The 27,159-nt window shown below is 38.9% G+C and overlaps 1 protein-coding gene across 3 annotated transcripts in view; it reads right to left on the bottom strand.

The window, feature by feature from the left end:
• Positions 1-27,159, bottom strand: part of MYO16 (myosin XVI) — a 623,763-nt gene that overhangs the window by 182,038 nt on the left and 414,566 nt on the right. For all 3 annotated transcript variants that reach the window (XM_030568459.1, XM_030568449.1, XM_030568467.1), the window contains exons 17-20: positions 10,372-10,483; positions 3,510-3,627; positions 2,645-2,716; positions 1,906-2,047 (exon numbers count right to left, since the gene is read on the bottom strand). In XM_030568459.1, coding sequence (XP_030424319.1) covers positions 1,906-2,047; positions 2,645-2,716; positions 3,510-3,627; positions 10,372-10,483 — 444 coding nt within the window. The remainder of the gene's footprint in view (positions 1-1,905; positions 2,048-2,644; positions 2,717-3,509; positions 3,628-10,371; positions 10,484-27,159) is intronic.

Below are 27,159 nucleotides of genomic sequence, written 5' to 3'. Positions count from 1 at the left end.
TGGCGAGATCCAGGGTATAGCTGGCAGGCTGCAGTTACATGAAGACCCTTAGGGTGTGACCTGCATGCTGGCAAGATGTTTGTGAGTGGCCCAGCTGGGAGCGACTACAGAAAAGCATTGTAAGGCACCCAAGGTTGCAGGGCAAGAATGACACAACCCCCACTAGTCTGGATTGTGCCCTGGTATGCCAGAGGGTGTGATTTCCCTGCTTGTGTGCACATACTGGTACACATACCGGCTGAGCCATGCTGAATACAAACTCGCCTGCAACTGGGGGATATGCACTCAGCACAACTCAGCTATGCTTTTACTGCGCTACCTGCGGGACCACAGCTACACTGATATTTATATTTGAGCTACTTCAATGAGAGCTAGTGCAAGTATGTGTACACGAGCAAGAGACTCACACTCCTAGCTCATAGTGTAGACATAGCCTAAGACAGCATGGGCCCAATTCATCTCTGTGCCAGAGCTGAGCTGGCCCAAGAAGCTCAGGGAGGAGGAAAGAGCAAAATATAGCTCTGTGCCACATATCCCTCGTCATGAGCAGACCAGGGACAACTTCTGGCATAGATTAGAGCAATCTGAAGTTGCTCTACCTTGAGCTCCGTTGCATGTGGCTCTAAGGGGCTGGTCCAGTAAAAGCATCCCAGGAGAAGCCACTTTCAGGTGCCTCCAGTACATTCCCTGCACTGGTACAGAGCTGGGTATGCAGCTCTACTCTAGCCAGGCAAGCCCTTTATATTGGGGGAATTCTCTGATCCCCAGCTATGGTAGCTCTAAAGCCCCTTTATGACATTAAACCTGTATGAATGAGATGCAGAGCAATTGTGATTTTGGCTCAATGGCTTTACAAATGGATGGATTTCTTAAAAACACAAAACTAACATTTCTAAAATAGTATTTCTGCTAAATATGTGGCCTGTACAGCCTGTTGGACTGTGGTATAAAGGAATTATTGGTACTTTTTAAAGACGACACACAGAACTCACTTGTGGTTTACCACTTGTGAATAATGCCAAACCAGCATGTATTTGGTATATATGAAAAAGCCGGTATTTATCAGTGTGCATGTGACATTTTGAATCTTAGTTAAGACACACACATATTACAGTCTAATTAGACCTCTTGTTTTAGTTTTCTGTTTGAATTCTGATGAGATTTAATTTTTTTTCTGAATAGCTCCATTAATGCATTGTAATAGGCATTCATGTTTTCCAGGAAACCATGTCAGATGTAATTTGTTTGAGTTTAGCAGATGATTACCTACAGGCATGTAGAAAATACTCCTAAGATTCATTCAAAAAGAAGAGAAATGTATTTGAAGACTTTTGAGCTGAATTTTCTTTTTAATAACCTGCCCAATGTCATGAGATATTGAGAAAATGAATAAGTGAATTTTGCACCAACTAAATGCCAAACAGACCATTACTTGCTAAATACCAAAGCTGATGCCATAATGCCAACTTTTAAAAAATTAGTAGTAACACACACCATTATAGAAGAATATACAGACTAACACCAATAACTTGCATGAACAAATAACATGCTTACTAACATAAAGCAGTATCATACCAACTCTGGACTCAGAAAAGTTACAGATTTAGTTTCTATGCAGTTAATTATCTAGATATATAAATATTAGACACTGACTGGTGTAGGAATAATCACCTCTCTCTTTGGCCTGTAAATTAATTTGCATACAACGTACATTTTTTCATCAAGCAGTGAAGGATTTGGAAGACTCCATGAATGATCAATAACATCACTAAGTATAACTGGAATGCTATAATGAAATGCTTTAATGATGGCTACATTGCTGTATCTTTTGTACGTTAGATTTTTTGTAACAGGACATCAACATGTAAGATTACCAACGGGATCAGTTAGCACTGGAGCTCCTACCTGCGGGTCTCATATTGATTCTGGAGGTTGTAGTTGATTGTGTTCACTAAAAAACTAAATAAACGACTATACAGTGACTTTGCCAAAAGATCTCGGTAAAATTCTGCAATCTCTATAGTGTGTCTCCTCATGATCATGTCCCCTAAGAAAGTAAACACAAAAAGGAGAAGAAAACATGATTATAAAGTGTATAAACTACGTTAAAAATACTTCTTCTTATAATAATCTTTCTGTCCACCCTCTTCACTTGTCCCATTCCCCATGCCCCTGTTATGTACTAATTATGCAGAAAGACGTAGTGAGTCAAATAACAAAAGGCTCCCACTAACATACTTGGAAGATTCTCAGGTCAGGAGTGAACAGAGACAAAAAACAATGTGTGTGGCATACAGGCTCCTTTCTTGGTGCAGATGACTTATCTGCATGAAATTTCTTAATGACACTTTAAAAAAAAACACATTGGTTTTAGCATTAGGGCCTGGTCTGTGACCTTGCTGCAAGGTTCACCACAGTTGAGGTCTATCAGTGTCAGCCTCTGATCTGTTGCTGAGCTCCACGTTACAAAAGGTTGCTGTAATTCCAAGGCCCAGTTTGATCTCCTCCAAGATATCCTTGATATCTTTGCTGGTTCATAAACCATTAGAAACAAGCCATTAACTCTTTTAGCTCTGACAGACATGAGAAGGATCTGAAAGCTACCAAGTCTGATTTATTAGAATGTGGACTTGGAAGAAAATACCTTTGAAATACTGGACATCAGTTGTTAAGGCTGCAGCAAGTTCATCTGGTGATACCTGCAACATTCCTGCCACTAAAAGAAAAGAGTTGTTTTGAAGAGAGAGGAACATGTGTTCAATTACTGTATTTCAATATATAAACAAATTTTTTATTTCAATGCTTTTTTTGAAAACAGTGAAAAAACCTACACATTAATGCAGAGTGAGCTGTTACAGCATGTCAAAATTAATGAACATGTAAAATCGGCTTACTATAATCAGGACTTTGTAAAGTTTGAATATATCTGTATATTAAATTACAGCTTTTTTTCTGTCATACAGATTACACAGAACTTTCCCTAGGGCTTGGCAGGATCTCTTTAGTAATAGAGTTAAGGTATGCCGCTTATTGGTAATCTGTATTCATAAGCCACTTTGAGGAGATTTGTAAGTGACCAACAGGGCAACTTCAAAGCAAGAGAAGCTTTTAAGGCAAGGATTTCTGAATGTAAGGAATTCTATTAAATGCAAATTGCTTAGGTGTTGACATGAAACAAAAGCGTATATAGATATAGATATAGATAGATAGAAAGATATAAAAAAAGGCCAAAGTACACTATACAATTTCTTTTGGCAAACGGCACCATTGAGTACGACACTGAATTTGATAATTTGCCCCAATAACATTTTGCTTATTCCCATAAAAATCTGTAGTTTTATAAAACATCAGAGTCAATAGGGGTGCTGTGTTTCCCCAGTAAGTTCTGAGTCTCCAGGATGCAGATCTCTGTTTGCCTGGAACAGTGTTTCCATCTATTGGTGAATCAGTGAAATCACCTTATTATGAGAAACAAAGTAGGCAATACTAGAAGGTTATGTTCTACTGACCTTGTTCTAGTAGCTGCAGGTCTGACACAAATGCTGTCTCAGTGTCTGTCAGAGTAGTAAACCGAATATCTCCGAGATGCAGAATTGCTGAGAGAATTACAAACAGGTTCTCCACCTCCTGCACATTTTATACACAAATATAAAGAAAAGTTCAGCTAGGCATACAAATGAAAGAAGATGTTTTATACAACATACATGTGCTATAAATATACAGCAGTGGCATTTGCTCAACTAAAAACTATTAATTTATTCTGTGAGGATTTAGGGTTTAGAAATCATACTGTGGCCAATACACTACATAGAATAAGAATAGTCTAATGCTTTTACTTTTGCATTTATGTCAATTTAACTGATGAGATAAGAAATTTATTTAGAATATCATGGAGAAATAATAAAATGTCCTTAATAGAAGTATTATTTCTGGAAGAAATAAACATTTCTTGCCTATTGAGAATTCTAATAGTGATAAATTCTACATCTTTGAATAGCCCTTTTTTTTTTCCTTTTAGCCAGTCATATTCACAATCAAACAGTCTAGTTTACATTTAAATTTAAATTATACCAGATTCCAGGTAGTCAAAGCTATAGTTAAGTTTGTTTGCTTGTTAAATACTTTGTGATATTCTGTTTTCAGAGGTTCATAAGTTTGGAAAACAATCATCTCTTGGTTGTAATTTTTCAGATATAGTTTCTGTGATTTTTGTAAAAATATTTTTAAAATTAAGCAAATGATGGTCTGGGAAACTGGACTGGAAAAAAGAAAAAAACAGCAGCTTTCACGTTATAAAAAAATTCTTGTGAATCTTTAAAAAAACAACAACAACAAAATAGAAATAAAACAGGCCTATAGTCAAGGCTCTTTGTACTATTTAGCAAGTCAATTTAAATTATATGGCTAAGAAACCTTATTTACTTGAGAGAGCTACATTGCATTACTTAGAAAGATTAACTGATCATGAACTTATTTGATAAACTTGAAAAAATTATTGAATTAATTCTTAGAGCCCAAACGTGCAAAGATTTACACATGTGCTTTCCTTCACACACGAGTATCCCCATTAAATACTCTGAGAATCAGGGCCAAAATATGCATTACAATATGTAAACATTTAACCAGAGCATCTTCTGCAGTAGAGTCAAAATTAGCTTTCCAAACAACTGCCCAGAACTCTAACATTTCTTGAAATTTAACCCCAGACAGTTTTCCAGATGTTTGGAGAAACAACAGAGCTAGTAAAAGGTGCTTCTCCCTTTTGCTGCTTTCTCTACCAAAATGACCCTGGGAAATGAACAAGGCTATAATTTGTATTATTACCTCTTCCATGAACAATCTGAATAATTTCTTTATATTCAGTGAACCATAGTGAGGTACCACATGGTCTCTTAGAAGTTGGCAAATATCATTACTGCAATTTTTCAGATTGGGTAAACAAGGCACAGAGAATCTATATGACTTGCTACAGCATACAAAAAAGAGTTTGCAGATATATCTGGGGTAAGGACACAGATCTCTTATGCAACCTCTCAGGAGTTATGCTACTATAAAAAGACTAATAATGCTTTCTTATATACACCTCTACCCTGATATAACGCTGTCCTTGGGAGCCAAAAAATCTTACTGCGTTATAGGCGAAACCACGTTATATAGACCTTGCTTTGATCTGCCAGAGTGTGCAGCCCCCTCCCCCCCGAAGTGCTGCTTTTACCACTTTATATCAGAATTCATGTCATATCAGGTCGTGTTATATTGGGGTAGAGGTGTAATTTGAAATCTACAGATGGAAAAAGCACGATATCAGTGAAGAGGTTTATTAGCCCATTTTACAGATCGGAAAACTAAGATTCAGAAAGATTGAAAAACACACAAGGACACTGGGAGACACTTTAAATCATGAGGATTTTGCGTGGCTCTGGAAATCAAGAGACTGGGTTCTAGTGCTGGGTCAGATATTTATCTGCAGTATCCCCATCTGATTACCCATCTTTAAAATAGGGATATTAATAAATATTAACATGGTTGGGGATTAATTAGAAATTTTTATGTAGTTCTTCAAAAAGATAAAGTGCTATGTCAGTAACTCTTATCTGTTCCCTGCAGCTAGAAGGACCAGAGATCACTGTACATGGGTTTTTCCACAGATATCAAAGGTGGTATAGAGCTAAATTATAGGGCATGGCTGGCTCTATACCAACCACCATATTACCACCAGCATAAGAGGCATGTGTATAGTGCTGCTGTGCACCACTGATCCCCAGCTGGCCAAATGGTTTCTTGCAGGAGCTACTGCAGCCAAGTGAAACTAAAGAAACCTGAGGCAGCTCTAAATTAGTCCTGAGACCACTTCCTCAGCTGTTCCAAGTGGAGCTATGGTGCAACTGAGGATCTGGCTCTGAGAGAAAACTCTGCTTTGGATAATAAGGTGCTCTCAAATGTCCTCTACTGCTCTCAAAAGTTTGTCTGTAACTGTGTATTTAGGGCCTGAAACTCTGCTCCTTAATCAAACAAAAGAGCTAATGAAACTCATCCACATTCTGGTTTCCAGAGCTGAAACCCCAATACTACTGGAAAGTAGCTGTGAGTTGACCCAGCACTTCGTGGATTAGTATGACAATCAGTGTGCACAGAAAGCAGAGAAAGCATCCCACTTTACTTCAGAATTTCTCTGTCCAATGCAGCTACAAATATTGTCTCTGTAGAAGTAGCTGGCATTTTTTAACTCAGGCCAGGAGTCCTGCACTGCTCAGACATTGGCACTGTGTTTTTTCTTGTGAGAATGGTAGGCAGGAAGAGTAAAAACAAAGGGGAAATTGACTTCATATGTTAACGTGTTTTGTTTTTAATAGAATTTTCAGGATTTTAATTTGATAACCTGAACTTTTAGGATATAATGTTTAATTTGGGGGTTGACAACAAAGTTGTACAATTTAAAATCTGCCAAGATGTTGAACTGTGAAAAAACAGTTACAGTATTCTGCTTATTCCTGTTGATTTCTCTACACATTTGCTATTCAGGACTCATATTATGAAAATGAATTTTACTGACAGATCCAGAACAATCTAAGCAACATATTCTAGGATTGCACTATGAGTTAAATGCTGGGCCCACTGATGTTAGTGGGAATTTTGCTACTGAATTCTGTAAGACCAGGATTTGGCCTATCAGAATGCTGATATTCTATCAAGAATGAAGAAAAGTGCAATTAACTGTACTCCACAAAAGTGTAAACTATTAGTAGCAACCAGACAAATGCTCATAGAAATATGTTCTTCATATTGAAAGTCTGGGTAGGTGTCAAATTATAGCTGACAGTGGAACTATAGTTGCTACCTTAACTAAGAAGTTGTAAGCAACGGCATAATATTCCATCACCACAAGAGCCTCAGTCTAGCTCCCAGTTAGGAAACAGCTTCACCATGGTGTCACCAGTTTATTTCTTTATTGTTGCTGACAACCACTGATGTTTTTCGTTAGAACTGTTGCCTACCTGTGACTTCATATGACAATCCAGCCTATTGTCACATTAGCTTTTTCTCAGCTTTACCAGGATGACGTTAGTTACTGGGTATTTGTTTTTTATGCGTGTTCACTGGGTTTTTATTATTTATTTGAACAATGGTAATGTCTAGAGACTCCACTTCTTTGTTCTAGGCACTATACACATGTATAACATAGAGAGAGTCACAGTCATCTGAGCATGCTTCTGATCTGAAAGGGGATTACATCATGGCATACAAAGGTGTTCCCAAATCCAACCACTTATCATCCCTAGATTTCATTCTTCACATTTCTGTTTTCCTTCTTGACTCATTCCCAAATTAGCTCCATTGCCTGGTTTATATGGTTAAAGATAGACTTTGAGCTTCCGTCTCTTTAAGAGCATAAGAATGGTCATACTGGGTCAGACTAATGGCTCATCTAGCTCAGTATCCTGTCCTCTGACAGGGACCAGTGCTGGATGTGTCAAAGGGAACAGAACAGGGAAATTATCAAGAGATTCATCCTCTGTCATTCAGTCCTAGCTTATGGAAATCGGAGGGTTTTGGGACACCCAGGGCATGGGGTTGCATCCGTGATCATCTTGACTACTAGCCACTGATGGACCTAGCCTCCATGAACTTATCTCATTCTTTTTTTTTAACCCAGTCATACTTTTGGCTTTCATCTCCTAGCAACAAGATCCACACATGGACTGTGCGTTGTGTGAAGTACTTCCTTATATTTGTTTTAAACGTGCTCCCTATTAATTTCATAAAGTGACACCTAGTTCTTGTGTTATGTGAAACGGAAAATAACTCTTCTCTATTTGCTTTCTCCACACCATTCATGATTTTATAGACCTCTATCATATCTCCCCCAGTCACCTCTTTTCTAAGCTGAACAATCCCAATCTTTTTAATTTCTTCATGTATGGAAGCTGTTCCATACCCTTAATCACTTCTCTGTACCTTTTCCAATTCTAATATATCTTTTTTGAGAAGAGAAGACCAGATTTACATGTAGTACTCAAGGTGTGAGCATACCATGTATATATCTAGTGATCTTATGATATTTTCTGCCTTATCTATCTCTTTCCTAATGGTTCCTAATATTCTGTTAGTTTTTTGACTGCTGCTGCACACTGAGTGTTTGTTTTCAGAGAACTATCCATGACAACTCCATGATCTCTTTCTTGAGTGGTAACAGCTAATTTAGACCCCAACATTTGCATGCTTAGTTGGGATTATATTTTCCAGTGTGCACTACTTTGCATTTATCAGTATTGAATTTCATCTGCCATTTTCTTGCCAGCATTCTGTTTAATAAGATCCCTTTGTAGCTCTTTGCAATCTGCTTTGGACTTAGCCATCTTGGGTAATTTTGTATTGTCTGTGAATTTTGCCATCTAACTGTTCATCCCCTTTTCCAGATCATTTATCAACATGTTGAACAGCGCTGGTCACCGTACAGATCCTTGGGGGAACCTGCTATTTATCTCTCTCCATTCTGAAAACCGGCAATTTTTCCTACCCTTTTGTTTCCTATCTTTTAGCCAATTACTGATCCATGAGAGGACCTTCCCTCTTATCCCATGACTACTTACTTTACTTAAAAGTCTTTGGTGAGGGACCTTATCAAAGCCTTGCTGAATGTCCAAGAACACGACTGTAGCACACTTGTCCTCATTTTTTTTTGACACCCTCAAAAAAATGGACGGACTGGTAAGGTATGATTTCTCTTTACAAAAGCCATGTTGAATTTTCCCCTATATATTGTGTTCATCTATGTGTCTGACAAGTCTGTTCTTTACTATAGTTTCAGTCAAATTGCCTGGTTTACCAGTCCATATTTGTCAGGATTGCCTCTGGAGCCTTTAAAAAAAAGAGATTGCGTTAGCTGTCCTGCAATCATCTGGCGCAGAGGCTGATTTAAGTGAAAGGTTACAAACCGAATAAATGCCCAAATACATTTATTAGTCTATAAGGTGTCACAAGGACTCCTAGTTCAAACTGCAGTTAGTAGTTCTGCAATTTGAGTTCCTTCACAACGCTTGGGTGAATACTATCTGGTCTTGGTGATTTATTACTGTTTAAGTTATACATTTGTTCCAAAACTTCCTTTATTGACACCTCAATCTGGGACAGTTCCTCATATTTGTTACATAAGAAGAATGGCTCAGGTGTGGGAATCTCCCTTGCATACTCTACAGTGAAGGCTGATGAAAATAATTCATTTAGTTTCTTTTAAATGACATTGTCTTTTTTGAGTGCTCCTTTAGAGCTCAATCATCCGGTGGCCTCACTGATGGTTTGGCAGGCTTCCTGCTTCTGATATACTTAAAAAAATTGCTGCTAGTTTTTGTTTCTTAAGCTAGTTGTTCTTCAAATTCTTTCTTGGCTTGCCTTACATCTTCACACTTGACTTGCAGAGTTTATGATCCTTTCTATTTTCCTCAGTAGGATTTGACCTCCAATTTTTAAAGGATGCCTTTTTGCCTCTACCCACCTCTTTTATTCTTCTGTTCAGCCACAGTGGCTTTTTAAAATTTTTTGGGGGTATATATTTAGTTTGAGCCTCTATTATGGTGTTTCGAAACAATCCCTATGCAGTTTGCAGGCATCTCACCCTTGTGACAGTTCCTTTTCATTTCTGTTTACCTGTTTCTCATTTTTGTGTAGTTACCCTTTTTAAAGTTAAATGCTATTGAGGTGGTTTTCTTTGACATTTCCCCATCCCCCAACGAGGATGTTTAAATTTAATTACATTATGGTTGCTATAACCGAGCAGTTCAGCTATATTCACTTCTTGGACCATATCCTTTGCTTCACTTAGGACTAAATGAAGAATTGCCTCTCCCCTTGTGGGCTTCAGGACTAGCTGTTCCTTCTTGCTTTTGTTAGTTGAAGTCAAATCTTTCATGTCACTTGACTGTAATTTTATGTGTCTAATTATGTATATGCCTTTTTCAGATGTTAGCAATCAGACAGCATTTGGAATGTATACTTCACAAAATTAAAAGGGACAGCGATATAATCAGGAAGGGAAAGATCCCCAGGGGGTTTATAATTTTTTGTCATATGGGATTTGATTGTTTCTTGCTATCTAGACATTATGTAATTTAATTGTTCGCAGGATTATAACTTGCAGCTGTTCTGTGAATCTTTAAGAATGAAAAAGGTTTACATTGTTGGTGCAGTATCTAATTAAAAGCGATTACAATCATTTCCCTGGAGTGAACTATGACTTTGTTTCATTGGCACAAAAAAGGGCCAGGCCTATATTTGGGGGGGGGGGGGTCTGTCAATATGAGTTTCTTATGACCTGCTTTTCACTAGGTAAAAGAGTCATTCTAGGCAGGAACTATATAGGCTTGCATAACTTACCAGGTTATTGAATCCAAAAGCAGTTAGGGCTTGTTTTAGGACAGCTAATTTCTCTTTGTTGAGAGTGTTCACTGTTACTGATGTCTCTTCCAGTACAGTCTGGTTCAGATACCTGCACAGTGGGGGAAAAAGCATATAGCCTTTATGAGGTTGGCACACAATCAAGCTTCTGTGGTTAAAAGCCGTCTTTTGCCTTCCAACCTAATGGAAGTCACACACAAACAGCTGTACATAATGTTCTTAAGTGTTTACAGGAGACTCGGTGAATTGTTCTCTCACCTCTCTGAGGGAAAGGCATTTGTGACAGAATGTGTTTATGTTCTACATTTCCCTAGGCTCTTGCATAACTACCCATTATTACATGCAGCTACTAGCTCACAAGTTTTCCTTGTGACATTTGTGTGTATTTTGGTAGAACTTGCAAGGTGCTTTTCTGCCATTCCTGAGAAGTCAAGTAAGACTGCTTAATTTTCATGTGGCCTGATGGTCACCCCACCCCCCCCCCCCGCTGCCCCCGCCCATTTGTTCTCTTCTAAACATTCAGTAGGGTTGATTTTTATCTGTAGCCAAGCAGAGCTCAGGCACAGTGAAAAAGAGAGGTTGACAAGGAGCTGATTGTGGGTCCCCAATTCTCAGATACCCACAGCCCCAATGCAAGTTGAAGCTAAAGAGAACAGCTTTAATTTATGCCACTGAGATCTTCTGCCAGTGGAGAATGGACTCTGCCAGTGTCGTCCCTATCTTCTTTTTGCCAGCTGCTGGAATTCCTGCCTCTGCCAGCTTTTTTGCTGCCAAAGACTCCCCTACAAAGGGGTAATTCTCCAGTGTAACTCTCTGAGTGCTTTAAATTCACTCTGTGCCGCTTGGAGGACTAGAGAATTCAACTCTTACCAGCCTGATCCCAAGTTCACTGAATGCCTGGGGACTGAGCACTTGAATTAAATGGGAGATGTAGTAAGATTGCTTAATTTTCTTGTGGCCTGATGTTTCCTCCCCCCAGGGTAGTGTCTGATCCTTAGAGATGCTGAGTACACACTTAAATAGTAAATGTGTTACATGTACTGAGTCATAAGCTCCCACTATAATATATAATATGCACTGAAAGGAAGTGTTATTGAATTACAAGTATCCCTGCAACGTGTTACACACACACACCCCTACCTACCTACCTACCTTCTGGTGCAAAAGCAGACAATGGAAAACAAGAAGAGCCAACATACAGTACAACACAGCTATGCCACATGACAACTGAAATATAGTACTATATACTAACACAAAGAATATCAAGCTCAGAAATGTTCTTAGCTGTAACATATTGTGGCCTTCCTACAACATGCATAGCAATACACCTAATCATATCTCACTGCAAAATGAAAGGGAGAGAGAGAGAATGGGTGTTTGCATTTTCACATTGAGATGTCCCATGTCCATAACAAACAGACCTGGTGGCGGCTTGAGCTCTGACAATTCCTGATCACATTCCTATTCCAGTTGGGCTGGATAGGTCTCATCATGGACTCCCCATTCAGTCATCAGACTACTACCAAAGTCTGGTCTACGCTACAGTTAGGTCAACACAAGGCAGTTTATGATGACCTGACTATGAAGGTATCTATACTAAATTTTGCTCTTGCTCATGCAACTGCCCTGCTACTTAATAACTCCACCTCCATGAGAGGCATAGAGTCAAGGTCGTAGTAGTTAGGTCAACACAGTTGACCGGCTGCTTATGTCCACTGTTACAGGCTTTCAGGAGTCATCCTACAATGCCCCCACACAGAGAGTACAGTCAACACAAGTGCTCCTGGTAAGGACATGCAACGCTGACACAAGGAGCAAAGTGTTGACATGCACAAGTGATGTAATTAATGTGGCGGCTGTATGCTGAAATAAGTTAGGTCGACTTAATTTTGTAGCATAGACATGGCCTTAGGGAGCTCTCACAAGAGTTGCGCTTTGCATAAGAGTACACAGCTTTTACAGTTAGGTATAGGAATTATTTGTGCTTCTCTAACCAATCTCACTAGCGGTTATGACAGACAATGAAAAGACTTATGAGAGAGCATGATGTGGTGAAATATATAGATGTAATAGCAATGCAGGTTTACGTTAAATAAGGGGTTCCCAAACTTGGTTTGTGGCCCTGCTTCCCCAGCTCCCATTGGCCAGGAATGGCAAACCACAGCCTTTGGGAGCTGCAAGTGGCTATACCTGTGGATGCTCAAGTAAACAAAGCATCTTGTGGCCCGCCAGGGGCTCACCCTGAACAAGCTGCAAACCAAGTTTGGGAACCCCTGCCCTAAATGGAAATTGGGGTAAGTTGCTACAGTGGGTGGCTGAGAAACATGGATGGAAGAAAAAATGTGTATAGAGGCACAGAACTTCCCACCGACAGGATAGAGCTACCAGTAGATCTTTCTGTATAACAGACCTTACACCACTAGGACTGGATTCATTGAAGCACTGACTTAGCACCTACTGAGGTACTCAGCATCTTGCAGAACTGGGCCCTTACAGTCAGATTTTCAAAAGGGATTATCACCCAGCAGCCCTCACTGAGAATTTATTACAGATCTTTCTGCCTGGTTGGCACCTTATTTTCTCTCTTTTGCGGAATAGTATCATATGCCTTTACACATTCAGGCAATATGGTTAATCAGCTCTTTTTAATGTTTTTGAAGAGTATATATATGAGCTTTCACACAAATACTTTAATTAAAATTGCCAACTCAGGGTCCAGTCTTGGAAGGGGCTGAGTTTTCTCAATCTTCATTTACTTGTGCTCAGCATCTCCCATGATCACACATTTTGTTGAGAGTTAATTGGTTGTTGAGTATCCTGTGAGTGAGATTTATAAAAGTGCAGTGTAGGCCAAACTCTGTTCACACTGATGCCAAAGATAAAAAATATATTGACTTCAATAGAAACAAGGTTATGCCAATGGTGAGTGCTTTACAAAATGAAATCCTAAGTACCTACTGGTACCAGCCAGCCTGGAGAGACCTCCACTTCCCCACTAAGTTTCTGACACAGTTGTGATCAGCAAAAGCAGTTGATAAGAGCTCTCTACATTTAAAAAGGCGGGCAGCTGCAGGCAGGGCATTTTCTGAGATGTGCTCAACTTTGGAATTAACTACTCTACTTCTTTGGCCTAAAATAGCTAATTTACTGACTTTTAGAACATACTGCAAGACCCATCTATTTTCCAAGCTATGTAAGGAGGACTGAAAGGTGACAATTGCTGGGAAGGAATGGATTTTTAGTTTAAAAAAATTACAAAACTGTAGTCACTATTTTTAAATGTCAGACAGTATTTTAAAATTGTGTTAAGCACTTACAGGCCTAGGTGGACATTATATAAATCCAAACAGCAGAGCGCACCTGCTATGTTTACTTGCCAAAATAGTCACAACTCACATTTTGTATTCTTCAACCTGCCTCAGCTGAGAAACAGTGACAACTGGAAAAGATATACTTCTAGTTATAAAAATACTTCCCCTCGCTGCTAAAGATGGACCCAGGATGCAAATGTCTTGAGACACTTTGCAGACCATTTCTACCACATAACTAGATTTAGGACCACAATTCACCACCAGCTACACTGGTGTAAAACTGAAGTAAAGTGGTAATGAATCAAACCCTTAGCATTAATGTCATACCTCACACTACAGATACATAATTATTTCATAAAATGTTAACATTGTTTAATATTTATGATCGCTCTCATTTATAGAGGACTTTTGTTGTTGTTGACATTTCAGTGGCGGGGATAGAATTACATTGCTGCTGATAAAGAGTGCTCTTTGCAAGTATAAATGGCTAAAAATTTCCACTACAGGTTGCCATATAGCATTCAAATATTAGCCTTGCCTTTTTGTTACTATGAACTACACATAGCTATCATACATTTATTAAACCCTTCACTAATACTAGAGTGTTTATGTGTTCCAACAACAGTTTCCTTTGAATATAATAGGTCTCATTAATCATAGGAAATAAATAGATATTTTTACAGTAAGTAAATATTAGGCCAGATCCTCAGCTGGAGTATTGGAATAGCTTCTTTGAAGTCAATGTGGATATATCAATTTACGCCAGCTGACAATCTCACCCATACATTTTAATACTAAGAATAAAGTTTTTTCTATCTATAGTACCTTTCATCCAAAGATCTCAAAGGGCTTTACAAATATTAAAGTGTCACAACTCACTAGAGATAAGTATAATCATCATTTTAAAATTGAGGAACAGGAGGCAAGGAGAGGTTAATTGACTTGCCCAAGGTCACGCACTGAGTCAGCAATAGCTCTGGATACAGAACGCAGAACTGAATCATTGCCCTGTGCTCTAACCACTGGACCATTTCTCCCTCATTGCTATCAGTTTTAGTTCTTTTTTTTTTCACTGGGGGGTCAGGGTGGCGCTCTCTTCTGTGGATACAATTTCAGCTTGCAAAATTTGTGCTCACAATTCACTGCAGGCAGAAATCTGAGTACTTTTGTCTGCAAATACCTGACTGCATACATGGAACAATAGGAACAATGATTTCCAGTCTTAGGCTCCATACTCCAATCAAATATATCCCCTGTCCTGAGAGGAAAAAGGGTAATCCCTGGCTTCAATACAAAGTAGATAATTATGTGCCCATGACTTTACAGTTATCAGTACGGAATGTCATCTCATTGCAAGACCCACACTGTTCCCTTTTTTTTGGGTCACTACACATTCGCCACCCCTCAAAATTTTGTTATTATCAACAAATTTGATTGTTGCCAAAGCTTACTATGTGAGCTGCTGAAGAATCACAGTTAATGCCCTCCACCAGGCCCTAATTAGTTCTTGCCTGATATCATAGCAAGGCCCATCCGGTGAGAGTAAGGAAGGCAGGGAAAGGGACAGGAACTCCCCAGGGAAAGTTTTTTTTAAAATTGATCTGTTATGGAGGGGAGGGGTGTTGGCAGTCTTGGCCTTTGAGGCCTAATGGAATTTGTCCATGTATATTTTTTAGCCAACTAAGTATATTAAACAGGAAAAACTGCCTGTGACACATGTGGCAATTCCCTGCAATAGCCTTGAGAAACCTTAGGGAATTAAGTTTAAGTATCTTCGGAGTACATTCTATTAGATGCAAAAGTTATGTATTATCGTGGGGTAGGATTGTATGCAACCTCTCTAGAGGGAAGATGTGATATGAACTTCAAAGGACTGTATTGAACTATGTGCCAGACAAGAATGGACTTTTGGGACAAAGAGCGTCAAGTGCTTTGCCTGAGAAATCTCTAGGGGTAGGTGAATACAAATTCCCCACCTCTGGTTATGCAAAAAACCCACCCTTTCCAAGTTACACCCTGGTGATCACCTGTTCCACCACTTTGTCCTCAGAGTTGACTCTGTTGGCCATTGCCTCCAGTCCCCCAAAATATCCTTAGGCTCTTTGTGGTGGGGGGGGGGTTGCCACTGAGGAGGGGTTCAGTTCCTCTTAGAAGCAGCATGTTTTCAGTGCTGCACCAGGCCTTCTGGAATGCCTGTCTTAGCTCCTTGATCTTGGCACGACACTGCTGCATGTCCCTTCTTCTGCATGCCGTGAGCAATCTGCCTGTAGATATCAAAGTTCCTACAGCTGGAGCAAAGTTGTGACTGCACAACCTATTCTCCCCACAGACCCAGCAGATCCAAAAGCTCTGGTGTACTCCATGCAGGAGGGCATCTGTTGCAGAAAGCTGTCATGGTTAGGTGGGAAGATGTTGTGTGAATAGTTCACACCAAGCAAACAGGAAGAAGAATTTCACAAATTCCCAGGCCTTTAAATGGAAGGAGAGACACATGTCTGTGTACCAGCAAGGTAGCAGAGTTCAACCTGCTGACCAGAGTGGTCATGATGGGCATTGTGGGACACCTGCTGGAGGCCAATTAGGGCAAAATAAGCAAGTGCAGTATCTACAAATATGTTGCGTCACTCTATGTTGCAGAAATCTCTATGCCTCTTGTAAAAGTGGTTTTATTTTGTTGGCACAGCAGGGGAGTTACATCAGTGGGAGGAGCATTTCAATGTGTACACCTTCACCGTTTTGTCAACAAACACTGACTTTTGTCAACAAAACTGTGCAGTGTAGATGAAGCCTAAGGAGGAAAAATTTGACTAGGCGTGTTCAGATCAAGTTTAAGAAAGAATTTGGGTACAAGACTGAAATATGATTTAGGATTGGAATCATATTTAGTGGTGCCAATAATATGCAGTTTCAGTCTCATCATTCTTCAGCCCCAAATGGCAGATATCTCATGAGTGCAAATGATCTCATGATATTTCTGCCACCCTGAACTGTAAGCTTTCAAGAGCAGCTTTATCATGAAATTTCAGCTGTTTGTGAACTAGAATCAGAAAGTAACCCCTTCTATTTTGGATTTAACCAAAACTAAAACTGGAAGAGCTGGTTCAGATCCAAGGATTTGAATATGAAATAACTGCTGTACTCATCCTACCTCCATGTCACATTCACCTGAGATATTCAGATTCAAAGGTCTGGCTGATGGTACAAAGGGACCTTAGTAGGAGCTGAGGATTTTGTTCAGATATCTCTCTAGCAATATTGCAGAAAATTAAGAAAATAAGACATTTAGCATTCCTATCAGCAAACAGCTATTAGAACACCACAAGGAGAAGATTCTCCAGGCTCATTGTCTGAACCAAAACCTGGGACCTTTAGAAGAGACTTTTTTCTCTAGCCAAACACCTATCCTTTCTATCAGTGAACAGGATGTTGAGTGGTCATTCCCAGTGGTCAGAGCAGGAGTCAGGAATTGAAGCCAAGGGTTAGAGCTGGAGTCCGAGGTCAGATATCATAACTGAGTGCCAGAGATGGTGCAGAAGCTATCACAGCTATGGGCAAATGCTTTAAGCACCATTTAACTGCATCTTGTGCTTAGGAGCCAGTCTGCTGATTCTTCCAGGCAATCAGGCAGTGTAGCCAATCAGGCAGCCTACTACAGGTGAGCTGCATGTACAGGCTACTTGGAGATTGGCTCTGTTGCAGGTCTTGATTCTTAGGACTTTCCTTGTGAAGGCTAGCAGCTGTTACAATCAGAATTTTTGAGAAAACTTGCTGGGTGATATCAAGACTGAAGGTAACTGTACTGAAAACATTGGCTGTTGGTCTTCAAGCTTCAGTACTTCTGCTTAGATGCTGCAATAAATGCTGAACATGAAGATAAGTGTCTCATAGATCTGTGGATGCTAATGTTTCTCCTGTTACACAGCTGTTGTTATAAACTGAAGAGATTCTTTCTTGAACTTCTTGTACTCAAAAAAAACAGTTTAGCCATTTGAGATCTCAAACTGCTGTGATGCTTCTTGAACGTATGCGGATTAAAAACAGAGGAAAAATGCCTTTATCCAGCTGACATGAAGTGACAAGAAGAATAGCATTAGAATAGTAAGAAGACTATTTTGGAGGTATTGAACGCACTTGTGTAGGCCAGTTTATTTGGATGGGAAGAGTCAGAGGGTTATTTTAGTTGAGTGTTTCTTGAAAGAAGTGAAGTAACTTTGACACAGTAGCCATTTTTAAATTATTGAACCCATCTCTCAAATATGATTTCCCAATCTGAGAAAATGACTATTTCTGCCTCCCAAAGGAATTGGAGTGGTGACTGAGGGAAACCAGGATTTTGATTTGTTGAGTTACGAACTTCTTCCTGTCCCTTTGGTATTCTTGAGCTACAAGAAAGAGATGATTATGGTTGTTAAGATCCTCTGAGGAAGCTTTGAATGTTTTGGGTGGAAGTGGATTGAGTTTATGCCTGAGGGGAGGAGAAGCTCTTAACAGAGTAATAACCTTAATTTGGTGAATCAAGGCCATCGCAAAGTCTGTCCGAATAGTAGGGACACAAGTGTTAGTTTCTTTTGGATCTTGATTGTTCTCTGGGCAAAATAAGAGAGTTTTCAGGTCACTACTTCACCTGCCAACCCACAGATTTAGGAAAAACCTTGAAAATGTTAAAGATGATGTCATCTAGAAAGGCAGTAGCTAAAATAGCACAATCTGATTCTTCTTATGGGATGATACAGCCTTCTTACCTTGAATTTGGGAAGCAAATTTTTGGTAATGAGCTCCAAGATAGCCCATGTCTCTTTAGAAAGCTTAGATAACATATTAGACCACTGTCATAGAAGGTTTATCATCAGAGACTTTCCAAACACCTTTGACTCTTTCCTTTGACAAGAAACAATTCTTTCATTTTTATGGGAGTCAAGTTAAAAAGCTTTTAAGATAGCAGGTGGAACAGCATACTCAGTAAAATCTATGACCTTCCTCAGTTGTTTAATTAAGTGGCCCATGTTCTCTTCATTAAACTCCTCAAACTAACTTCAAAACAGGGAGATGAAGATGGACCCTTCTCCCTCAGAAACCTCAAGGGAGATATGCGTGGATGTCTTTTTGCTGAAAAGGTCTGCCAGCCTTCCTGGCATAAGGGTGGAGCACTTAATGAATAAGAGATCTATTAATTTTATATTGTTTGGTTCTCCATAGCTGGGCTGAGTGTGCTAATATGGGGGATGAGGGAGTAATTGGTAAAGGCAATGTTATTTTTCTCTATTTTTGTCTGTTATTTCCTGAAGAAAAAAAGGTTGTCTGATGAGTGTCAGCATCTGCTACTCACTGAGGCGAAGAGTAAACTGGTTCCTGTGGGGAGTTATGACTCCTTGTGGTGAGAGCCTATTCTGTCTTCTGGTTCATCTGCCTCCTTTCAATTATGTGTGGAAATCCACTGGTATGGATTGCCAAGCTCCCTGCGGAAATGGGACAATATTGGTTTTTGATCTAGTACTCAGGCAAAGTCCAATTTTTGCTAACAAATAGTCAAAAATGGTAGGCAAAGGAATTTTATCTGCAGACTGCGAAGATACAAATAGTTGAAAGTACACAAATACATTTGATACTGTCTCTTAATCACGTAATGAAAAATAGGGTTTTTTAAATCATAATTTTCCAAATCTGAAGTCTTTCTAAAATGTCTTGTCAAAATCTTGACTGTAAATTTCTAAAATCTTGGGTGCAAAAAAATTATATATGACAGATAAAGGTAATAACATTTTTTTAAATAATTCAAAATAGCTGTAATCCCTATTTTGGGATCCCTATTTTTTTTTTTTTGTACAAGGTAGAAAATTTCACTCATTTTTCTACATATCACCTGTGACCACATGCAAATCTCTGTAATTTTCCAAATTATTTATACTACCCTGTCAAAGAAATTCACAACAGGATGAAGTAATGTTTTGTTGTTTTTACAGAATATCTTCGTTGACCTTGATAACATTTCCTGAGAACCTGTCCCAACACACAGAGGTACCCAAATTCTTTGAAATTCTGCTGACAGACAGTAAATAAAAGAATTGGTACATTGCTTGTTTAGCATGACCTAGTTTATGAATCTCTCGGCTTTTTAGGCCAAAGGTAGGAAAGTGCACCTGCAGTTCACATAATGAAAACATTTTGTTTTATTCTAGAGAAGAGCATATCTCTTTGATTAAATGGATTCAGATTAGCCTAAATAAATCCCTTCATACATATGTGGACTTGAAAGGGTTTTTATTACAACTTGATCTTAATGAAAATGGGTCAGTAACAAGCATATCCTACTTCTGCTAGTTTCCATGAAATGTTGCAGCTAGTTGCATTGATTGTTCTAAAAACAAATACAGTGTGTGTGTAATGACATAACAGAATACACGATTTCAGGTCACCAGGACAGTGAAACAGATTTAGTAAAGATTATTTTTTATGACATATTTCTATAGTGTGAAGTAGTATTGTGTGTTCATTTCACATATGAATCAGGCCCTGATTCAACAAAACATTTAAATGTGTGCTTAACTTTAAGCCCCTGCTTAAATCTCATGGATTTCAATGGGCAATTAAAATCCATGGGACTTAATCATGTGCTTAGTGTTGAGCATGCTTGGTGCTTATGTGAGTAAAATGGGAAGTCTCACATGCCCGTGCTGCCAATGTACAACTTTTGTTCACCTACGTATTATACACAACAGGAGACACTAAGATTTCCTTTGACTCAGTATTGAGAGAGAAGAAAGTATACCTTGCAGTTTAAAGGGAAAACAGGGAGTAAGAAGACCTTGTTCTATACCCACCACTGCCATGGATTTCCAAGGTGATCTTGAGCAAATTATCTAACCTCACTTTTTTCATCCATTAAAAATAAGAATACTTTTGCTACCAACCTTATACAGGTGTTGCTAGTCTCAATTAATTAATATTCATAAATTGCTTTGAAATCTCCAAGAATAGCCTATACTATGTAAGCGCAACATATAATTAAATAAGCAGACACCATCTCTGGGACAGGAAATATGTGTGTTGTGGATCTTATTTGACCTTATTTCCTAGTAAATACAGTGGTTATCAATAAAATATTCAATATTATTCCACATTTATCACCTTTAATTTCTATTCAAAGTAAAGGGAAAACTGCAATATTTCATTATGTGGCAACTCATGGCAAATCATAAGATGTTTAATGCTTACCACTATACAAACAGTATGCTAAGAGGAAGGCAAGCAGTTTAAGGCAGATACAATAGTCTTATCCTCCTGTCCTAAACAGCTGGGTAATATTACTGAATGCCATGAGGCTGTTGCTATGTCTCACTCTAAAACTGGCCACATTTTAGCTGTGAGTGAAGTTATTCCCATATATATTTTACTAAATCCTGAAGACCTTCATTAGGGAGAAGGACCACTGACTTTGATAGCAGTTTTGCCTGAGTAAGGACAAACAACTTCATGGTTTCAAACACATTTTGTTAAGTGTTTTCAAATATACTTGGATAAAATTTACTGTGTAAGTATATGATATTATCTTAAAAAAAAAAACAAACCCACAACAACCCACCAATCCACACCACATTCACAAAGTCACAGGATAACAGATTACAAACAGTTTTTTTTTCTTTAGATCTATCATGTGAACAGGAGGGGACAATGTACTCTGTTTTGTAGGGAAAAGCTGCCCTGCACTTAGTACTGTTTGATATGTAAACAGAAATGAGATAAGGACAAAACAAAACAGTTGACATCAATAAAGCCGACAACAGTTGCAGAACATGATAATGAACAGCTACTGGCTTTTTTCTTGCAGGGAAGGGGGAATATTTTTACTGTCTCCTCCTTTGTCGTCATCTTTCCTACCTAATGTATAAACAAATCTTACATTCTCTGAACCAAGTTACCTTGCAGCACTGAGGTGAAACTAATACAAATTGTTCATCTATGCAAATATCTGCTAATGACCAGAATAATAAGCTATTGCACAAAGCTGTCATTTAAAAATGAATATAGCCCTGTCAATGTTAGCAAAAAATCAGTATAAAATTAATAAATTAAACATCATGGAGAGCTTTTTGAATTTGGTGATGTCCATTGCATGGCTCTTGCTTTTATTATTCTAAAATCAGCACATAAGAGGCTAAAATGTGTTTGCAGTAAAGTAGGTTTAACACAGATATCCAGTGCACTGTTCAGTCAATAAAGTTCTGCCTTGATATATTCACCAGTTAAAACCTCCAGTAAATCTTGAAAAGAAGTGTTCCATGACTATAGATTTATGTTAACTCTACTGTAAGAGATTATTGATTAATGCTTAACTACAGATGGACTCCTCATGTTCTGTAACCAGATGCTATACCCACATGTAAACTGAAGAAATTTGGTTTGATCTTTATTTTTGTACAAAATACCAAATGCCTTTAGGCTAAGATATTTTAGCCAAGCATACCAGTAGTTTAACAGATGCTATATATTCCTTTGGGAAGGGAGCCAGTTACTGGATAGGTTTTTTCTATTTTTAATAAATACTATGTTCCTAAGAATATATGCAGAAATCTTATTTTTGTATATATCAGGTTTTTGAATGGTGCTAACAATGCTTCCCAAAGAAAAGTAAATGTTATTTCAGAAGCAGATCACAGCATCATGATCTTCTTTTGAAGTGTGATTATATCTATGAAGTAAAACACAGAATGATGTGCATTAGAGAGCGAGCGAGAGATCCTACAGGATTCTCTGTCAACTGTGTGTAACTCCTATTAACTTCCATGGAAGTATTATAATCATTATATTATTACACCAAATCCTGCTTTTAGTGACTCAGTTTTACACTTGAATGCAATTACTCCAGATATATATATATAATTGAAGCTTATATTAAATATATGCTTTCCATTTTGTCCCTACTCAAAAGCCTGATACACACTAGGAAATATGCAATGAATGCTGCTCAGCAGGTGCAAAAAACAGGTTAGTGCCTGCAAGTGCAGATAGGACCGATACATGTTCAGCATTGTTTCAGAAACCGGTTGAACTTTCTCTTTCAGCTTGGAGTCACTTTGTACTTTTTGTTTAGATTTGTTCTTTTTCATTAGGTTACCCAGTAGATGTAATTAAGTTTATTAGGCTCCAGGGGTTTCTTCAGAGTTCAGTACTTATTTAATATTTAGGATAACGCTTCTAAGAGTCAAATCTAGTGTACTACATCTAAAAGTCAAAAAGTGAGTAGGATACTCTAGTCATAACTTTCTTCAGTGAACAATTATAGTGGATTCTTTTTCTGATCTTATGCTCTAAATCAATCCATGTACTATCTGATAATTGTACACATACTACACACACTACAAGCAGATAACATAACAGAACTATTAGTAAATACATCAGTAAAAATAATGAACTCTGCATATGGCTCAAAACTTAACCTGTACAGGATATTTTTTCACTGTAATTAATTAATTAACTCACCAGTTCTGAGTGAAAACCCCCTCTTCCCCCAAAGCAAGGAGAATTCTTCTTAACACTAAAGATGCTTTTTAACCTTCCAAAACAGTTACTTTTCATAGAAGAAGGATCTGTGGCATTAAATCACCCCTTCTGCAGCACCCCACCCTTAAATAATTTTATATAAAGGGCAAAATACTATGATCAGGGAGCTATATTCTACCAGAAATAAACCATTTCAGGTTATGCGTTGGAAGCATGATTCAGAAAAGCATTTAAGAAGCATGTTCTTAAGTCCCATTGACTTCAAATGATTTACACCTGAATAAAAGGGAACGGACATTCCTGAATCAAAGCTTGGTAGTTTGTTGGTACTCTTCTCAAGTGGTACACTCACAGCTGCACAAAGATGAAGTGGGTATTCACCCAGGAAAGCTCATGCTCTAATACATCTGTTAGTCTATAAGGTGCCACAGGACTCTCTGCTGCTCCTGCACAAAGAGACTCCTAAAGGCATGCCCTGTTGAGTCTTACTGTTATAACTGATACTGTATTTACAAACAGGGATTTGTATTTTGTGAACATAAGAAAATTAAGTCTGAGGTAATCGTGACTGAGCTCCTCAAAGTACAGAATTTAACTTCAATAACTAAACAAACCAGAGGGGATCACTACAGATACCTGGTGTGCTCTATAATTCTATAGAGAGGCCAGGTTTGGCTCACGCTACATTGTTTTCTTGGAAAAAAATGACACACAGAAGAAGAAAGATGAGGACAGAATAAATTATGCCTCATAGCAGCCCTTTTCCTTTCACTTATATGAGTGGGAAGAAAAGAGAGAATATTATAATTACATGTTTACAAAATAGGTTCCACAATAAACTCCACAACCACATAATATGATAGTTTGTTTCCTATTATTCCAGTTTATTTCCTCTCCACTGAGATCAACCTAAGCTCATAACATAGTTTTAAAAATAAACATTCACTAGAGTAAATCTTTTTTTTGTTAGATGAGTTTTCAGGGTGCTCCACTCATTTTAATATCCTTCCTGAATCAGGAAGGTTGTTGAAACAGGAAATTCAGAAGTGGAAATACGGCAAACATACCTACAGCTGATTAAAACAAACTGATCTCAGAAGGGCAGTCTGCATCAGGGTACACAGGGTAGTAAGGAGACAGTAACAAATAAATGGATTTCTAATAGTGAATTTGATATTTTTTATGTGTGACCTGAGAACACTGGACAGCTCATATATACAGTATAGGATTTTTTAAATGGTAAATTTCATGATTTCAGCTATTTAAATCTGAAATTTCACAATGTTGTAATTGTAGGGGTCCTGACCCAAAAAGGAATTGTGTGAGTGTGTGTGGGGGGTGTGTGTCACAAGGTTATTGTAGGGGGGTTGCAGTACTGTGACTGCCTACAGAGATGAACAGCTGGAGAGTGGCGGCTGCTGGCCGGGATTCCAGCTCTGAAGGCAGAGCCGCTTTCAGCAGCAGCGCAGAAGTAAGGCTGGCATGGCATGGTATTGACACCCTTATTTCTGCACTGCTGCTGGCGGAGCGCAGCCTTCAGAGCTGGGCACCTGTCCAACAGCCGCCACTCAGCTCTGAAGGCTGCACAGAAGTAAGGGTGGCAATACTATGACCCTCTAAAATAACTTGTGACCCTCCCTTCAATTCCCTTTTGGGTCAGGACCCCCAATTAGAGAAACGCTGGTTTCCCCCATGAAATCTGTATAGTATAGGGCAGGGATTGGCAACCTTTGGCACGTGGCCCACCAGGGTAAGCCCCCTGGTGGGCCGGGCCGGTTTGTTTACCTGCCGCATCCGCAGGTTTGGCCGATCGCAGATTTGGCTGATCGCAGCTCCCACTGGCCACGGTTTGCCGTTCCAGGCCAATGGGGGCTGTAGAAGCGGCACAGGCTGAGCGATGTGCTGTCCACCGCTTCCCACACCCCCCATTGACCTGAAGTGGTGAACCACAGCCAGTGGGAGCTGCGATCGGTTGAACCTACGGACGTGGCAGATAAACAAACTGGCCCAGACCGCCAGGGGGCTTACCCTGGTGGACCATGTGCCAAAAGTTGCCAATCCCTGGTATAGGGTAAAAGCACACAAAAGCCCAGATTTCACAGTCCGTGACATGTTTTTCATGGCTGTGAATTTGGTAGGGCCCTAATCATACAAAATCAACTATAAAGAATAATAGGCTGTCCAGGCAGGTTTCTTATAGCAACAGCAGTCCTTAACCAGCTTGTACATCAGACAATGTGCAGATAAAAAAGATTAGAAAATTATGTCCAAGATCATCATTACTGAGATCCTGAAAGAGCAACATTGAACTTCAATAGCCCATCAAATCAGAGGGGATTGCTATAGATACCCTATGTGCTCCTTTGAGTACCAGAGAATTTTAATGACAAAGGCAGTCTCCACATTTTTTCTAATGGATTATTTCTCTGTCTAGCTAATATTTCCTATTGAATAGTATCTTTTATCACTTATTTTTAACCTGACAAGACAACATAGGTTTTTTTTCCCAATGTGTCTAGCACTAGTCTCAGTCTTGGCAATCCCCAGTTTAACCAAGCAAAACAAGTCAAGAATCTGGCATCCATGTAAGCTGGTGTCAAAATAAACACTGTAATTACTGTGGAAGTTTAATATTAAGCTGTAACACACCAGTGTGCTATTCTGACATATACCCAATGATTTGATTACATAGACATTTCCCAAATATTAAAGCAGAAATTAAAAGATGCCAGTCCTTGTCATAAGCCATAAATTATGTGTCTCTATAATTGCTGTTACAAATGCTGGTTGTTCATCAGATGGCATCTGTACAGTGTTTTAGTCCCCGATTCTCTTATCTTGTTCAGTACAGAATAACCCTCATATACACTGCCACTAAGTTTCTGATTTTAGGGAAATCTGTTTCATTTGAACAGTTCATTGTGGAAATTAGAATCAGCATAAATTATTTCTGTTTCCCATCATTCTCCCATGTTGTCAGTGTTCAAGAAACTCAGAATTTTTAAATCAGCTAACGACAGGCCTTGTCAACAGAGCTAGCTGACAGCCCAGGATGGCATACTAACAAGCACAGACAGCATCGGACATGACTTCCTCCAAAACAGTCTCCATCCCTTCCAGCCATATTCTCCCCAATATGCTTCTTCTCCATGTTAGAACCCCAAATGACATCTGTACTCGTCTGGAAAAGGACTTGTATTTTTGCCTGGCTTAAGAGGCTCTTTATGTGCAAAGACGCTTTAAGGATTCCCAGTCTTCTGAGCCATTTTGCCTCTGCTTATGAGCCAAAGAGAACTGAAGCTATGACTGTTGAATGTTGCTGTCTGCTCTTAAATGTCCTGTTTTATATGATTGATTCTGTTCTGAAGTAAGGTAAATTACAATGCCTACAGCCATAGCACATTGTGCTGTGGTCCCATTAGATACCTCAAGATAAGCAGAGATGAGCAGGGTCAATATTTGGGATAGAGGAGTTCCAAAGAACACCTAGGTGATGATGATTCAGTATGTGATGCTCTGAGGCTGTATTGAATTGATGCCCTGAAATAGCATACAAGGGCAAGGCGGATGGAGGTGCAATCTTTTAGAAAACAGCTAAAACTACTTGCGGTTATTAGTAATCTCGTAACATTTTTTCACAACTATTTGGTTGGTAAACCTAAAGACCTGGCCAAAGTCCAACTTGGGTAACTATATTCTGACTAAATAAAATCCTTTGCCAATTTTAACTGGATTCAAGGGGGATGGCAAAGAGCTGACACAGCCATCTTTATGCCACAGCACCCAAAGCTCAGTGTAGATAGCATTATGGGGAAAGCGAGTTCCCAGAGGAATGGTTAGGGTCAGAGCATGCTGTGCTATGGTGATCCTGGCTGACTTCACTAATCAGTGTATATTAGAGCAGCACTGAGGTTCTTCTAACTTAATCAATGGTCCTAAATGATCTTTTCAGATCTGG

This window comes from Gopherus evgoodei, chromosome 1 (assembly GCF_007399415.2).
Source record: "Gopherus evgoodei ecotype Sinaloan lineage chromosome 1, rGopEvg1_v1.p, whole genome shotgun sequence".
In the NCBI taxonomy this organism is placed as follows: Eukaryota; Metazoa; Chordata; order Testudines; family Testudinidae; genus Gopherus; species Gopherus evgoodei.
This window is presented reverse-complemented; position numbering and strand designations above follow the sequence as displayed.